Raw genomic sequence first — 18323 nt, 5'->3', positions numbered from 1 at the left:
ATATCTTACTTTATTTTAAGGAGACCGAGAAACATAAATATTCCTGTGTTCCTCTGTTAGGAGAATAAGAATTTTGTTTCTCATTTCTAGCAAGTGCACTGGACTCCCCAGCGTGTGCCTTTTGATTCTCCCCACTTCCTACTTGGAGACAGCATTCAGCACATGTCCTCTGGACTCAGATTGTCTGAGTCTGACTCTTGGCTACACCACATCCTTGCGCAACCTGGAGCACATTACTTGGCCCCTCGGGGCCCCTGTAAAATGAGGATCACAAAAGTATCTTCCTTTTTGGTGTTTCTTTACTGGGATTTAACGAGTGAAGCCATCTGAAGTGTCTGAAACCATGATCTACATAGTCAGTCTCCATAAAAGTTAGTCATCATTATCCTGATTTTCTTTTTTTCTGAAACCTTGGTTTTTTATTTGCTCTGATTATTCTTAGTTTTTAAAAAGTTTTAAGTTTTATCAATTAGAGGGGGGTATGTGTATTACACAATAGAAAAGGATTCTGGCAAACTTAAGCCCAAAGAAACTTGCCTGGAAATTTATGGAGTGGCTCACGCACATGGAAGGAACTGCTGAAAGACAAGTATCAGAAAGAGCAGCTAAAGGACCATAGCAGCTTTGGTGATGCAAGTGGTAGGACTTAATCTAATGGTTAGTTAATATAACCATCTTGTGAGAGCACTGCAGCTGGAATCAATTAGCCCCAACCATTTTTCTGTCCTTGTGATAATGCACTTCAGCTTCAGTGGCCAGCAGGATAAAGATTCTGATTGACCAGGTGGGGACCCTAAGCCCAGCCCTTGCTAAAAACAGGACAGCCATTTCGAGTGTCAGTCTCATTAGAGCTGCTCACGAAGAGAGTACAGTCATTCCCCAAAAGGCAGTCAGGATTTGTTACTAGAAAAAAAAGGGGGGATGTGGAGACTAGGTGACCCCAAACCAACAAATATTCACTACAGTCCTAGTGCATGCATTTTGTTAGCTATCAAAAACAAAGGCATAGGAAAACAAGGCCACGAACATATAATTATAGAGATGAATATTGGTATGTAATTCAGGAGATAATGGGCTCAAGGCCCAGCCCTTTTTCACTGAGTTTACCACAACTTTTGGGGTCTTGGTTTCCTTATTCCTAAGGTGATACTATAAGCACTGAATGACCCCTAAGGATTGTTCTAGCAGTAAAACCTTAAAGTACCCTATTGGTGTTTTTAAATGTGGGAACCTATGTTGCTTTTACACATGTACACAAACACCCCATATAGTCCAGTTTTCAAACTCAAGTGATGTAATGCAAACCTAAGTTAAATAGTTACCGTATTTACCCCAAAATATGACTGGGTCTTATGTTAATTTTTGCTCCAAAAGACGCATTAGGGTGTATTTTCAGGGGATATCTTATTTTTTCATGTACAACAATCTACGTTTATTCAAATAGAGTCATGTCATCTTCTTCTGGAACATTGTCATAATGTACTAAATGCGTCCGTCTGGTTGACAATCTTAACTGGGGCTTATTTTGGGAGTAGGCCTTATTTTCAGGGAAATACGGTAAGTTTGCTTCAGACTACCACAATTAGTAACTGATGTGATTTTTTAGCTTATATTACATCAAGAAGTGTAAGATGTGTATTTGATGAAAAGCGAAAATTCCATAGATATTGACATTTATAGAGAGGTAGTGATGTAATCATTGTATATGAGTAAAAGCAGTTTCAGTTTAAATGGAATTATCATAAATAACTTTTCATTTCCAGAATTTTTTTTTCATGACTAAGGGACTATTGCATATTTATTACTTACCAAAAAGGATATTTTATATTTGTTCTAAGCTTTTGTATATTTTTTAATACTTTAGGTCTACACTACTGAGTAGTATTGTAGTTTAGGTTTAAGCTACTAACAGCATGTCAATAGTGTTACCAGACTCCTTCACCAAGCGGGTAGATGCGCAAAACTTTATAATAGGTATTTTTGGTCACTGAATAATTGACTCAGATGTCTCTGGAAATATAGCTGTTTTGTTTCATTGTGGTGGTCTAAAAACAATGTTTACATTTTAAAAAGTGTTAACCTGAATTAGATTACCAATTAAAAACAATAATTATATGTCCCTTTATTACTGTGATTACATGTAAATTTGCTATGTAGTATGGCTCTGGATGGAGTCAACAGGTAGTTTAATTGGCAGTCACTCCAAAATGTGTGAGGTTAATTGCACGTCTCTTGAAAACTTTCTAAGCCATAATGCCAGGATTGCTTATTTATACCATTAACAGACGACTCAACTTACTGGCTGCAGTTCTGACTACGTGACAGAATGCGGGGCAATGGAAAGAACATTGACTCAAGGTTTTAAACTCAAATATAGACAGGATTTCTAATAAAAACTTGAGGAATTCTGATACTTAAATACAAAGTTATTTTATCTTTGTCATTTTATCTATATGGTTAGATCATCAGACAGTCCACTAACTAACCATGTCTCGACCATATTGCCACCTTAAACAGCAACCTGTAGTCTACACAAACATTGAGTATACAAATGGTTAAGTATCTCTCTATTTTTTTTAAAGAAAAAAATCAGAATAGTTTTCTGGAAGAAAAAGAATGATGATAACATGTTGCGCCCTGCACCACAAAAGCCGTGGGGAGCGAGGAGGGCGGTGCGGTGTTAAGAAAGACAGCAGCCAAGAATCGTGTGCAAGCGGGGCCAAGGGACTCCCGCCTCAAGGTTTGAGCCTGAATCGGGTCAACACGTGGCTTTTATTAGTTAGGTGAGGAAGTAAAGGAGATAAAGCTTGTCACTCTCAAGATCTGTGAATCCCATACATTATAGTAGGAAACTGATTCAAGCCAATCACCCTTGCCTGCAGTTAGCTTAACCATAAGTCTCAGGATGTCTGTACTTCCCCAAGGGACAAGCCTTTATGCCTATGAATAGATGGAGAGCACACCATTGAATCTCTTCCCTTGCAGGTTGTGGGAAGGAATGCAGCCACAGAGGCAGAGGATCTCCTTAACTGGGGGAAGGTGGGGGGCTGTGTCCACCTCTATCGACCTGCGAGTTCCCCAGATGGTTCCCACGTGGCTGTGTCTGGCTTGGGTTGTCCCTCCCCCGCCCTCCTCCATGGGTAATCTTACCCGTCATTGACTAACCAGCCATCTTTTGGGGCGAAACAGGGAAACATAAGGTGCAAGCACAAAGGTGAAACAAAGTCCCTGAAAGGATCTGTCTCAGACTCTCCTTTCTTTAGGGGCAGGTACGAGGAAACAGACGGGTAGGCTGCTGCATGGCAACAATAACGATGATGATTATAATAATCAGTAGTTACTGAGGCTCTCCTTCCATTCCTTTGTGAACTTCTTTCAACCTCATACATTCCTTTGAGATAGGAACTCTTAGTATCCCCATTTCATAGACAAGGAAACATTCACACTGGTTAAGTGACTTGTCCAAGGTTCACAACCAATTGCATCAGAAATAGGAGCTTGGTTCCACAGTCCATGCTTTAAACCACTATGCTGTATTGTCTCTGTAAGAAGATAAAATAAAAGTAAGATAAAATTTATATAATTTAAGCTCATATCATAGCTGTTTGTAATGCTACATTTGAGACTATTTTCAAAGTTTCATTAATACTGGATACTTTGGGGCTGCTTACCCTGCGGATGTACCTGGTTGGCTGAAATTTCCCATGTGTTCAGTTGAAGGAAATTAATCTATGTTTATCCCAAAAGAAAAAAAAAATATCAGATGTTACAAATTTGACTTAATTAATAAATTCATAATTTCCTTGGTAACAGAGATCATAGTTCATGCATACTACTACTTCATAGTAGCTAACATTCTGCCTTATCTATAATATTAATAGATACTAAATCTATATTGTAATTTTACATTTGCTGAATTTTCACTGGGGAATCTGGCTTTCAAATATGACCTATTGAAAATGCAAATATCTTAATGGAAGTTGGTCAGATTATGTAGATTATAAAATTCAAAATCAAATTGAGATTACAGACATACTACTCAACATCCAGATTGTAGAATTAACTTTGTGTAATTGTCTTGGGTCACATTTAGCATTTATCATAGGTTTTTACTAAAATTATTACAAACTGCACTATAACATTAATATAAATCTAAATTAGGGAGAGAACATGGACTTAGAATAGGATGAAATTCTCTTCTTACTAGTTCGGTGACTTTTACCAAATTAACCCTGTTCTTTGTTTCCTCACTTGTAAAATGGAAGTAATGTTTCTGCATTTAGATTGTGACAGCTACATGAGTCTGCACTTACAATATTTACACTTTGGTCAGTTGCTATATTCATTCTTTAATTAAAAAGTGATTTTCCCCCAGTCTACAACCTCTGTCCCCAAATTGTTTACATTTTGCCATCTTTCTTTTCAGTGTTTAGATTTACAGATACATAACATTTATATAGGATAAATGCTTTTTAAAAATTCTTCATTTAGTTATGTTAAACCATATTAAAATTTATCTTTTATAATACTTCTTGGGGGACCTATTTCAGTTAAAGAAAGAAATGTGTTTGGATTTTTCATTTGTGTTGATAAATTAATTGAATGTGAATTGCATTTTCTATTTGTAATATGTATGGTCTTGTTGAAACTTTTTAAATTGTGACTACCTGAAATGTTGCTGTTTCAATCAGAGATCTGGCATTTTGAACCTCAAAGAGAATTGCTTTTATGTGCCCCCAAACATTACTGAGAGATTCACAGATGTAATCAAATCAGAGAAATAAATATTCACTCTACATTTATATATATATTTTTTTTCTAACATTTCAAATTAAAGATACCTTAAAATAAATTTTCATCTTTAGAAACCTCTCATTTTTTTAGAATCTGCGTGGAATTTCAATGTTCTTAGGAATGTTTTATATTCCTGTTAACCAGGTATTTCTGAGTCACACCCCTTGGTTACTGTAGTCATATATCTTAGATACTGCAGTGCATTGCTCCCTCTCTTAGCTACAGCTAAGTTGTGGCTTTAGGTTGCTCATTATTTTTCACTCCGTTTAACCAATGTTTTGGTGTGTGCGACTGGTAACACAGAGCAACATGTGAGAGAGGTTAGAGGTTTTGAGTCGAAGTGAAAAATAAGAGAAGATCGCTACTATATGTCTTCAAACCCATTTTAATCCAGGTGTTTCTGTTGTAACCATGCAACCGCCTGTGGTAAATATGACTGACTGCTCTTTTTTCTTGCGCTCTTTTAAGCAAAGTAAAGCAACAGTTCGGCTGAAAGAAGACATGAAAAAGATAGTGGCAGTGCCACTAAATGAGCAAAGGAATCCTACCTATAAAAAGTTATTTGGAGTCAGTCTCCAAGACCTTCAACAGCAGGGCCTCACTGAGAATGGCATTCCAGCTATAGTGGGAAGTATAGTGGAGTACTTGACCAAGCATGGTAAGTCAATTTTGTTTTAACTGTTGTTTTTACAGTTCTGGCCTACAAGGAGAATGTTTTTTCTGTAAATCACTTCATAACATATGGTTAGAATATTCTAAAACATCTTAATTACAAAACAAGTTATTGCATGATATATTTTTCCCTTTAAAAAGGATATTAAGAGTATAATTACTGCTTAATGTTATTTTGACAATACTAATTTAATTTACCATGGAACAATCACTTTAATTACTGAGGTTTTCAGTTTGAAATGATTCCTAGTTTTAAGAATGCTAACATATGCTGTTCTCATATTAATAGTGAGTTCTCTTGATTCATTAGATTCTAATGGATAGTCAAGAATTTTTCATGTAATACTACACTTTTTGGGTATCTCTCTCAGCTGAGCTTCATCGGGAACGTATTGGATGGCTTGATTGCCTCCATAAGCTCAGTGGGGATACCAAAAAAAAGTGATATATAGCCTCCTCTGGGGGTGGGTGTCATTTACTTTTGGAGTGATAAAATTAAGCATGTTAAACAATTAGAGAGTAATTGTGCATTGCATGATAAAAAAAAAAAATCTCTCTTCAATATAGAGAGCTATGTTGCCTTACAGCTTGTTTATAATTTTATTTAAAAATGGGAATTTAAAACCTGGGTGATTTGAGAGAATATTTCCATATCCCCTTCATTCATGGTTTCAAACCAGGGCAGTATGATGAGAGAACGCCAAACTATGTAATAAGTACCAATACACATGAAAAGATTCGGGCGGGAAATATTCTGATGGAAAGCTTGGAATTTTCATCATTTTCTATACTGAAACGGCATTTCTATACTAAAACAGCATTTCTGTAGTAAAACAAGAGTCATTGTAGAGTAGAATATAAAAAGTGTGGGGATTTTTAAAGGTAAAGCTTGACATTTCAAAGAAGTTCCGCACTTTGTACACTTTGCTTCAGGCCTCATACCTTCCCATGGTTAAAAGTCCATTCCCCCTGCTAAGAAGAATCCTTCATGGGAAATGCGTGAAAAGTACAGTGCATTTGTTCCTCTGTAGGAATGTGTATCGACTGGTGACAGGGACCGTGTGGCAGACAATTCAGATCTCAGAAGATCAGGTGTTTTGTGTTCAGTGAAAAACAGCTGTGTGCTCTGGTTCCTAGGTATGGAGATGACAAAATGATGTTTTGTCCTGAAAACTGTAGAGCCAGGCTTGCGTTTTTACCTGATAGGAGTTATCTCCCTATTTTTAGAGGAAGATAGTTACAGAAGGGCGAGATTCTTTTAGAACAGCTCTGGAGTTGTTTCACTCCTTGAAACAGTTAAACACAACAGGTGTTATACGCAGCATGGCAGGAAGATGGGACCTTTACCAGATGTTATAATGTTAGGGCTTTGACAAAACTCATTTACACACTCAGTGTTGAGTAAAACTGTATCCCAGAGAGTTAGATTCAAAAGGATCTCTAGTTAATTCCTTTAATCTGTTAGATAGGATTGTTCTGTGTTATTCATTTGGCTGCCAAAATGTGACCACCTAAAATAATATTTTGATTTTGGCATAATCAGTGTTCTGATCTTTCCCCCGAGAATAATTAAATAATAGCTTCTTGAGGTTATGCTTATGTAAACTCACTTTACATTTTTAATTTTTTAGTTTAATTTTTTAATTGAATAGTTAATATACGTATGTGATTCAAAATACAGAAAGATGCCCAGTGACAAGCCCCTCCCTCCAAACCATGTACTCTGATCATTTCCTCTCTCAGAAACAATATTACTGTACTAGTTTCTGGTATGTTATGACAAAGATATTTGATGAATAAATATGCATATGTATTTATGCTCTTTTTCCATTAAATATAGCACACCATGTACACTGTTATGAATCTTTTTAAAAAATTACTTAACAGGATATTTTGGAAATTGTTCCATATTGCATAAACTGCTTTGCTCATTTAATTCCTTTTTTTTTCCCCTGTGCACTGTTCCACTCTCTGTATTCTTTCCTTAAGCAGTCACATACTGATGGATACTGATTCTTGCCAGTCTTTTGCTGTCTACAAAGATTCATGCGATGGACCTAGAGGGTATTATGCTAAGTGAAATAAGTCAGACTGAGAAAGACAAGTGCCATGTGATCTGACTTATATGAGGAATCTTAAGAACAAACAATAAAACAGAAACAGACTCATAAGTTTAGAGAACAAACTAGAGGGGAAGGGGTTCGAGGGCTGGGTGAAATAGGTGAAGGGATTAAGAAGTACAAATTGGGAGTTACAAAATAGTCATGGGGATGTAAAGTACAGCATAGGGAATAGAGTCAATAATATGTTGCTACAACTATGTATAGTTCCAGGTGGGTACTTGACTGTCGGGGGCATCACTGTATAGGTTATATAAATGTCTAACTGCTGCAAGGTACACCTGAAACTAACATAAAATAATATTGAATGTCAACTATAACTGAAAATAAATAACATAAAAAGATTCAAGGACTAACTTTAACATTTGTTATTTTAAGTACTATGAGTGTATCTGTAGACTGACTTTCTAGAAGTGGACTGCTGGGTCAAAGTATACGTGCATTTATAATTAATGCTATAAGAGTTAAACCTGTTTGTATTCACATCATCAATATATGAAAATTTGGTAAAATCTGAATTATGGATTGGTTTTCTTCTACTTCTGCTTAACATATCCTTAGTTATATTCTAATAAGATGTCTTCAGGTAATGCAAACTAAATGTTTTAGTGGGCAAAATCTATCATTCTTAACTAGGGATGTGAAATAGAATCAATCACTAGTAGAATATTTTCAGAATTCTCATGCATTGGCAGAACCTCAGATCTACTGAATCAGAATCTTGACTGTGCAACCTAGCATAGGGCACCTACTCTATATTTTGAAAGACGATATAGTTAATTACTGTGTAGATAACCAGAAACTCCTTACTGTATCTGAAACAATCATGTTAATAAACCAAAAAGCCTGTGTAAGTTTGAAGGGTGGTGTAAAGTTTGAAGGCAAGAAGATATTGTGATTAATTTTATTTAGTTATTTTGTAGGTTTGTTTTCAAGTTTCAATATTTCAACAAATATTTATTATGCACCTATGAGTAGATATTCTATTAGGTATGGGTACAGGGATGATTGGTCATATAATTTAACTGTAGGTATATTTTTCTTTTTTTGTAGATTCAAAGAAAAATCTTATAAGTTATGAGGCATCTCATCTTTATACTATTTTAAAATAACTAGTCTTGCTGATAATGTTACTGAATCCCTTCTCTTTAGCATGAAGAATACTGTGCAATATACCATTTTAAACAGTGTTGGATACTCCACTTACCACCAGGTGTCAGAAGATGCTCACATATTGTTATACTACTTTCTGGGCCAAAGCATGCCAATTAGGCAAATTCTGACTTCTGGCATATTTAGTTTGTAATGGTGTATTCATACTATTTTGAAGTAAATATTTCAGTTGTACAAAAAACTAGCTTTCAATGGCATAGATGTTATTTAGCTTGTATAATTCTTTCATTTCTAAACCATTATTAAGTTGATGTTTCATGATTAACCCATGAAATCAAATATAAGAGAGTATCAGAAATGTATGACAGTAACTCCACTAAGCCTTCTAGATATCTTCTTCCTCTGAGCATTTCTTTTATAGTCATCATGTCATAAAAATTTAGAGTAGGAAAGTTTAGAGCTTATCTAGTCTGGTAAGCCTCATATAGACATTGGATATAGGCTCATAAGGGGATTTAAAAATCTAAAGGATTCTTTTTCCCAGAGTGTAACATAGCCATGGTCAGGGGTCAACTCCCTATGATTGCAAATCACTGAGTATCATAAGAATTGTTTGGGGGAGAGATTTGTGTAAGTGAAGAGAGTTGTGCAAATAAATGGAATAGAGGCAGAAAAAATGGTTGAGAAGCATTAACGTTTATTACTTCCATTTTAATTTATCTCTCCACTGGAAAGGTCCAGTGGAGAAAACCAAAGCCAATTCTTGGAGCTGGATGGTTAGTCTGGAATAACTGGAAGTATATTTATTTGAGGGAAGGGTCAAAAAAAACCCTGTTGGAAGAGAAAATCTAAGGTCAGAGCTAGAAAAAAACGCTGTAAAATCTGAGCCGGGGACATTTGCTGGGCCAAAAAACAGGCTGAGGAGCTGGGTAGATACAGGACTATGATGCAAAATTGTAAATTTTCAGGATTTGGGCCTTGACCAGGGATGGGACTCTCTTATATTGGGTGCTATCTGCTTGATGCCAGTATACATTTTTGAAGTTACAGATGAAGCTTTGTGGAGTAGAGGAAACAGACCTTGAAAGTTTTAAAAACGACTAAGCTGAATTCTCCCAATAGTAGCTGATATTCTGCAGTATGAAAGGGAAAGGCATATCATATTAGTTATGTAACTGTCTAACAGATTACCCCAAAGTCTAGCAGATTAAAACAACAGTGTTTCTTATCTCATAGTTTCTGTGGGTCAGGAATCTGGGCACAGCTTAGTTGTGTCCTTTGTCTTAGTGTGTCTTCTAAGGCTGCAGTCATATCAGAACTTGACTGGGGAAAGGTTCACCTCCAAGCTCATTCACGTGGTTGTTGGCAGGATTCAGTTCCTTGTGGGCTGTTGACCTGAAGATTTCAGTTACTCACTGGCCATGGTCCAGAAACTGCCCTCAGTTCCTTGCCACGTGCAGCCTCTCCACAAGGTAGCTAACAAAATAAATAGCAGCTGATTTATGAGTGTTAGCAAGTACGAAGAACTAAAGAAAGAGAAAGAGAAAGACAACACAAGCAAGATGAACATTAGTCTTTTATAACCTAATCCCAGAAGTGAGATTAGAACTTAATCACATTGTGTTGCGCCATTCTGTTGATTAGAAACTGGTCATTAGGTCCAGTCCACGCTTAAAGGGAGGGGATTACACATAGGTGTGGATACCACGTGAGGGGTCATTGGGGCCGTTTGAGAGACTGCCTACCACACATAGTGACTGATACTTCCTCTGAGATTACATGGTGTCCTGGCCATACTGGTTGGTAAATATTTATTAATATCTCTGGTTTCACAAATTTTTTGTCAAAATTGGAGCTAAAATTCATGTTAACTTTTGGTATTCAAGTTCTTCACAGCCAAATTATATGCATACATATGAATATAAACATCTTGCCAGACTACAGACTCCATAAGGATAATGGTAGTGTTAGAATTTTTTTCTCAGTTGACTTTATTTTAAGTACCTAACATAGTGCTAGGTACTCATGAAATATTTGTTGAATTATGGGGTTCATCAAATGTTTTATCAAATTGAAATCAACATCCTTCTTTTTCTTCAGAAAGGGCAATACAGTTAGGTAGGAGAAAGAAACAAAGGCTGATAGAAACAAACACCTCCCATGTAAGTCTACTAGGCTTTAATGCTTAGGGCATTGGTGAAGTTCACCATTAGGCTCTCAAAAGAAGAGTGGCAAGATGAGTCCGTGGGTTACTCTTTCTTAGAAAGATCGTTTCTTATATGTACGTACCTTCAGCCTTTCTCCACGGCCTGGCTCCCTTGCTTACATGGTATTCTGTCTCCTCAAACCCAACGCAATGAGCTGAAAATCATCTTCTATCCTAAACCAGTAACCACCCTTCACCCCCACTGCACTTTATCCTTTACAGTGCTTGTCTCCTGGATTCCTAGTTTTCAAACCTAAAGTTAACCTTTCAACTCTTCCTTTTCCTTACTTTCCTTTTATACTAAATTATCAAATCATCTTTATACTCTCCTTTTCACATACTTCCCACCATAATGTCTGTCTTATTGCCTTACAGTAGAATGTAGTCTCCAGAAGACAAGTTCTCTGCCATCTCCATTCTTTGTTTCTTAGCCAGGTACATCTTTCTTAAACCTTGATTATATTATTAGGTTGGTGCAAAAGTAATTGCAGTTTACAAGGTTAAAAATAATTGCAAAAACCGCAATTACTTTCGCACCAACCTAATATGTCTCGCTTGCCCCCTCACACACACATACAATTAGTGCTCCAGTGATACAATCTTCACTCTTTATCTTGACGTTCATGACCCTATCTTCCATTTTATTACCCCATCACTCTTTGACCTAAATATTCCATATTTTCATCTGCCTACCTTTCTTTAGGCTGTCCTGTCGCTGCTTCTCAATTCATTTATTTGTTCTTCTCTGTCAGGGATAGACCAAGGTTTTGTGTTTCCTGATGCTTAATCCTTTGGGACCCTCTTTAAGAAACGAATACAATATTAAGAATACTGAATTAGAAACAGAGCACCAAAAAAGGTCCAAACAAAAGAGGAGCCCCAAAGCTTAAACTGCATTTGTTTCACAGTACATCAGCCTCAGCCCTTACATCTTGCCTATGCTTTAGCCAAAGATTAGGCAAAGGAGCCAGAGATCCTCCATGAAGTCTTCTCTGCTGACCCAGACAACACTAATATCCCCATCAATTGCTGAAGGCAAGGATCTTGTCTGGTATTAGGTTGGTGCAAAAGTAATTGCGGTTTAAAAGGTTGAAAATAATTGTGAAAACCACAATTACTTTTGCACCAACCTAATACTACTTTATAGTCTCACAGAATCTTATACTTTGAATTTAGTGATTACTAAAGAAATATTACTTAGTAATTATTACAAAGGTAATCATGTGTGGTTCATAAGTTTCTTACATACATGTTATTTTTTAAAATAGTTGTTCTCAAAACATTAAACTACTTTTGAAGTCCAGGGTAAGTCTGTTATAAACTATGTACAATTATATGAATGAAATTTCTTTGTAGAGTGGTATATGTTTCACGGTTACATTGAGGTGTGATCACAAAACAGTGAATGTTTAAATAAAAAATAGTTCATTACAGTAAAAGACACATTGCCATTAATCCCTCTCAAGATAACCCCCTTGCTTCGAACACACATCCCATTGTTCTTGCCACTTTCTGAAGCAGTTCTGGAAGCCCTTTCTCGTGAGTGTCTTTAGCTGCACTGTCGTGGCTGCCTCGATGTCCTGAATCGATTCAAAAGGTTTTCCTTTCATGGTCATTTTGACTTTGGGGAAGAGCCACAAGTCGCACGGTGCCAGATCTGGTTAATAACGTGGATGAGGACACATGTAATGTTTTTATTTGACAGAAATTTCCATACAAGAAGCAATGTGTGACATGGAGCCTTTCCATCATGATCACAAAATGCTGCTGCCGAGTGCCACCTAACAAAAAGGCAGGGCTCTTCCATATGGGAAGCGGTACGTCGAACCTTAGTAACAGTGTGTGACAAGTTTCAACTTGTTTGGTGTAGTCAGTCAGGTGTGAGCTACGGTTGAGAGAAGGTGTGTTTTAAAGTGTGCTGTAAATCATCCTCCATCATGACAATGCTCTGTGTCACACATCTCTTCTGGTATATGGCAATTTCTGTCAAATAAAAACATTAGGGTATGTCCTCATCCACCTTATTCACTGGATCTGGCACCATGTGACTTTTGGCTCTTCCCCAAAGTCAAAACGATTCAGGCCATCAAGGCAGCCATGACAGTGCAACCAAAGACACTCATGGAAGAAGGCTTCCAGAAGTGCTTCAGAAAGTGTCAAGAACAATGGGAAAAGAGTGTTTGAAGCGAGGGGGAGTATTTTGAGGGGAATTAATGGCAATGTGTCCTTTACTGTAATAAATTATTTTTATTTAAACATTCACTGTATTATTTGATCGCACTTCATATGTCCTAGCCTTATTTTTAGAGGTTAGCTTTTATAACAATCATATGTGATCTTTTTAGTTGATGTGTAATAGACGTGAAATTTTATTATTCCAAGAAAACATTTTTATAAAAATGGAAAATCTTCCAGGGCTCGGTTATTATAGTATTCAGAAAATCCTATACTAAGACTTATTTTTTGTTGATATTCTGAAGAGTCTGTGTCTCTTAGAGACCTCTGTTTACTTTCTGTGTGTCTGCTTTACTGTTACAGGACTCACCCAGGAAGGCCTCTTTAGGGTGAATGGCAATATGAAGGTGGTGGAACAACTTCGTTTAAAGTTTGAGAATGGAGTGCCGGTGGAGCTTGGGAAAGATGGAGATGTCTGCTCAGCAGCCAGTCTATTAAAGCTCTTCCTAAGGGAGCTGCCAGAAAGTGTGATCACCTCGGCCTTACATCCTCGATTCATTCAGCTCTTCCAGGGTTAGTATAGTAAATCCTTTTATAAATTAAAACATTTTATTTTTCAGCTAAAACTAAGCTTTTAAATGTTGAACCTAGAAATATTTAAATGAGCTTTTAAGTGTTTGTGATTCCTCCGTAACTACTATCTTGCTATTTTAGTCTAGGCCCTTATCTTCTACCCTAAAATAATATTAAACTGACTAGGAATACTATTATTAAATAGAATTTCTAAGACAATTAGTATAGAAATACTTCAGTAACATAATATTGAAAAGTTTCGATGCTTTTGGGCCAAAGAAATACTTTTCTGACTAATGACTGCCATAGGAGTGAGAATAAGACATTAATTTCTATGTAGGAAATCTTAAGTAAATTGTATTTGGTTAGTGACCGTGGAGACTTAAAGGTCACTGGTGTACTTTCTTTTTTTTGTAAACAAAATCGAGTCCTAAAATAATTATACTCATTTTGTGAGATAAAATTGATTTATGATTATAGTATGAAGTGATTTTAAATGAAGAAGCTTCATTTTAAATGTCATAGTTAAAGGCATAATCATTATTGAGTTCTCCCTCCCAAATACATTAAGAAAAATGATTTAACTTTGGAAAACCATTTCTTTATTTTTGCCAAGTTAAAGTGAAAAGGAGAAAATGTATTTTTAAAGAGTGTTTGTTACCAGATAAAGGATTAAAGCTACATTCCTTTAAAGCAGTGGTATAACTATTCACATGTAATATGGGAGAAGTGAGAAGGCCATGCTGTATGTTGCATTCTATTGAAAAATAGTGTGTTAAAATGCGAAAGCAAAAAATTGAGGGTTCTGGTTGTCTACAGTGCTTTCAAGGTTTCTGTATCAGTAGGTAGCTTTGAGTGACACATTTGAGGCTTGTTTACTGGAAGCTGAACTTTTGCATGTTCACAAGTATGAGCATTTCAAGGAGGTGATCATTGCTCCTTTTTCAATGATTCTTACAGGGAATATTTTATCCATATCACAGGGATGTGAAGTTTTAAGATAAATTTCTGAAAAATTGTTTAAAAATAATTGCTGCAAAAGCTAACGATTTAAATATTGTGTGCTTAATACAAGATATTTAGTAATCAACTATTTAGCATTGTACTAAAAGCAATTATTCCTAATATTATATCTGAATATTAAGTTACTAATATTAATATTAGTATTAATACTAATGCTTGTGAATGTTTTTGAATCCTTGTGAATTTTAAAGCTTTTATCACATTTCCTAGAATAGCTTTCATTTGATAATGAAAATGTACTATTTTATTATTTTTGTTAATAATAAATTATACTAACATTTGTTATAATTTAGGTCTCCATTGTAAATTATCTTCTCATTCATGACATCTTTCCTTGGTGACCAAAAAATTACTATGTATCATAAAAGGCAAGCAAGTATCATTCTAAAAACAAGATTGGCTATATAGCAGTGTATAGGGAGGTGTGATTATACACAGATAAATTCTGAATGGAGCAGAAAAACTAATTTTTGCTTTTATTAGTAGTATTCTCTTATTCCTGAAAACCTCTGGGGCTAGATCTGAAATGTTCCTTACAGGAGGTATTAATGGAGTACCTAATAGTTATGTAAGTTGTTAAGTAGAGGGATAGAGTATGCTTTAGGTATCAGACTGTATAGCCTCTATAAAATAAACTTTTCTCTTTAGTAATTCAAGTAGAAAATAGTCACTGTGATTTTGCTGGTTTATCCTTGTGTGGTGCTCTTACAATAGAGGGTAGAGTAGAGTACAGCTGGTCACTCTAAAGCTGGAAGTGGCAAGGCTCTTTACAGACTCACCAGAAGCAGTTATAGTATTCTCATCTCCCCTTTTCTACTATACATTAATATGTAATAAAATTGTTTTGATACAGTTTCCTTATTTAAAGACAATCTTGCTTTCATACTTCAGTCCTCATAACTAGTTTACAGATTAAATAGTTTTCTTGATAGTCTTTCACAACTCAATGCCAAATTTCTTTTTTTAAATTGTTACGAGTTTTCAAATTATATGCTGTGTAATGAACAAGCTATTTCATAATTGATATATACTTAAAATTTTTCAGATCAAAATCCTTGCTTCCATACTATCTGGGATGGAATTCTGGATCCCAGCCAAGTGTTTTTTTCACACATTTGATAAACCAAAACTGGTCCTGAGGACGGTCAGGATACTGCCTGTGAACATCCCTGATGCTGTGATTATCCTTTGATCAAGATCAACAAGGGCCTTCTGTGTAGAAAACATCATTTAGATTCTTTTGTTTTTATAAAAAGTTAGCAATTTTAGACCTGTCTGGTGTCTAAACCCCTGATATCATATTTTTTAGTTAGTTAACCAATATATCTCCATGCCAGATATTTATCAAAAAAATTCTATCTGAAGTTGATTTCAGCAAGACCTTTTGTAAAGGCCTGGTTTTGGCTATTCGTATTTAAGAGAGAGAGATTTTAAAGGACCTTTCAGTGACCATCCTTTCCTGTTGTCATGCAAAACTTTTCACCCATTGCAACGACTGGCCTTCCTTAATTGAGATTTCCAGTATAATTATCTCAGCTTGGCTATATCCCATGGTGCTGATCTTTTATCCTTTTCATGTTGGGCCAGTAATACAAGTTTGTTTTTGTTTTTCTCTTAAATTTTAATAATCTCAGGTGTATTTTGAGAGTACATGTAAATTGCAAGCAATAAAAAGATTTTAGGATAGGATCATTTAATTTAGGATTAACTAGAAATCCCTTTATTTAAATGGCCCCTATTGAAAAATCTTCTATAATACAAATATTTCTGTCTCATAATTGAATATTGAATAAATACCCTGGCAGAGGGTGTTCGTCAGACCTTTGTGAATAGAAACTAATAAATTAGGGAGGAAGTTTCGAGACAATGTTGTTGTTATTCGCTTACTTGGAATTGGATCAGTCCATCAATATTTATTTAGTACCTTTACTTAGACACAGGATGATATCAAGAAATAACAGATTAAACATCCTGATTTCAAGGAGTGTGCGATTTAAATAAGGACGTAGGATGCGTGTGGTATATGTTCTACAGTGTTACAAATGAGTGATAAGAATATCCAGTTGGTAGTAACAAGGAGAGGTAAATCAATCTGGATTGTGATAGTCAGAGAATACTTTGTGGTAAAAGTAAAATTGGGGTACATAAGATTAATTTGGATGAAGAGGAAAATCTAGCTGGGGAAGGACTATGAGCAAAACACTGTCAGTGTAAGACAGAGCTGTCTGTAAGTACAGGAATTTAGCAAAAGATAGAATTTAAAATGTAGGCTGAGATTACATGGTAGAGGGTCTTGAATGTTAGGCAAAGTTAATTGTTATCTCTAAACAGTAAATTTTTGAAGAAAGAAGTCATATGATGAAAGCAGTATTTTCGGCATTGCTGTGCCAGATGGCTGGACGGGAATGTGTGGGTGTAGGAAACACTTCTAGAAGACTGGCAGAAATCTAGGTCATGGTCCTAAGGACCTGTATCTGTTGGGTAGTTGGTAATGAAATGTGTTTTAATTGTGGTAAAGTATACATAACATAAAATTTACCATTTTAATCATTTTAAGTGTACAGTTTAGTGACATTAAGTACATTCACAGTGTTGTACAGGTATCACCGCTATCCATTTTTATAACTTTCTCTTCATCCCAAACAGAAATTGGTAATGGAATTTTAAAGAAAGGTCACCAGAGACAGACATTAGAAAGAAAACATGAACAGAACGTGGTTGCTAATAATTAGATAATGAGAGTAAGAAAGGAGTCAAAGATAAGTTTAAGGTTTTGAGTTTAGGTGACTTGAAAAACAGTATGTCAGGGAGGCGTAGTGCAGTGGCCAAACTCTGGTGGCCATACCTTTGGTGAGACCCATGGAACTCGGGAGGAGGAGCGGGGGGGGCTTGGTGGCAGACAGTGTTTGTCAGACTGTTGTGAATGGAAACTAATAAATTAGGAAGGAAGTTTTGAAGCAAGTTTGAATTAGCACAAGGGAGAACTCCCTGAAAACTCTGCTTTGACAAGACCTGCAGCAACTACTGTTCTTTAGTCTTCAGTAATTCAAATCTTTGCTGTCTGTACCTAGGATGGGGCCTTTTGCCTCTCCAACCTGATATTTTGTCCAGAAAGGAAGAAACAGTCTTCAACTTTCTAGGAAAGTTCTGTGGCTGAGCAATGCATCTTCCCTAGAAGTGGAATTTGAGACTTAGCCCGAGGGCTCAGATGTTATTACCTTGGTAGGATATGATGCTTTCTTTGTGGGGGCTTTATAATAAATTTTCTGTCTCAGAGATCCAGTGGTTTTTATTGAAGAAAGACGAGTGCTCCTATTGGGCACCTTGACAATTGGCCGGTTAATACAAATAATGGAAGTCAAGAGGGGAAGATTATTGTGGAGCCCTGATGAGGAGCTCATTTTAATTAGATGAGTAAAATGAATGTTAGTGCGAAGGAGAAAGGGGTTAAGGCTGAAGTTGTGAATTTCATGGTTGTCTATGTACATTCATCAGTCTTTATACTTAGCATTCTCAGCATCACTTATGTTTGGACAACACTGTAGCTGTAAACGGATAACAGTAAGCTAATGTTATATTCCTTTTATCATGATTTAAGTGCCTATTCTGTACCAAGATTTTGCCTAGATGCTTTACTTATGAGTGGC

General features: G+C 36.0%; 1 protein-coding gene across 3 annotated transcripts in view; it reads left to right on the top strand.

The window, feature by feature from the left end:
• The window catches only part of FAM13A (family with sequence similarity 13 member A), a 274476-nt gene that overhangs the window by 27644 nt on the left and 228509 nt on the right, over positions 1-18323 (top strand). For all 3 annotated transcript variants that reach the window (XM_081042945.1, XM_081042944.1, XM_081042943.1), the window contains exons 2-3: positions 5263-5452; positions 13444-13653. In XM_081042945.1, the coding sequence (XP_080899071.1) occupies positions 5296-5452; positions 13444-13653 (367 nt within the window). In that variant the 5' untranslated portion in view covers positions 5263-5295. The remainder of the gene's footprint in view (positions 1-5262; positions 5453-13443; positions 13654-18323) is intronic.

Source organism: Rhinolophus hipposideros (assembly GCF_964194185.1).
Source record: "Rhinolophus hipposideros genome assembly, chromosome: 1".
NCBI classification, from domain to species: Eukaryota; Metazoa; Chordata; class Mammalia; order Chiroptera; family Rhinolophidae; genus Rhinolophus; species Rhinolophus hipposideros.
The sequence above is the reverse complement of the archived record's forward strand: the minus strand, read 5'-3'. Positions and strand labels throughout refer to the sequence as shown.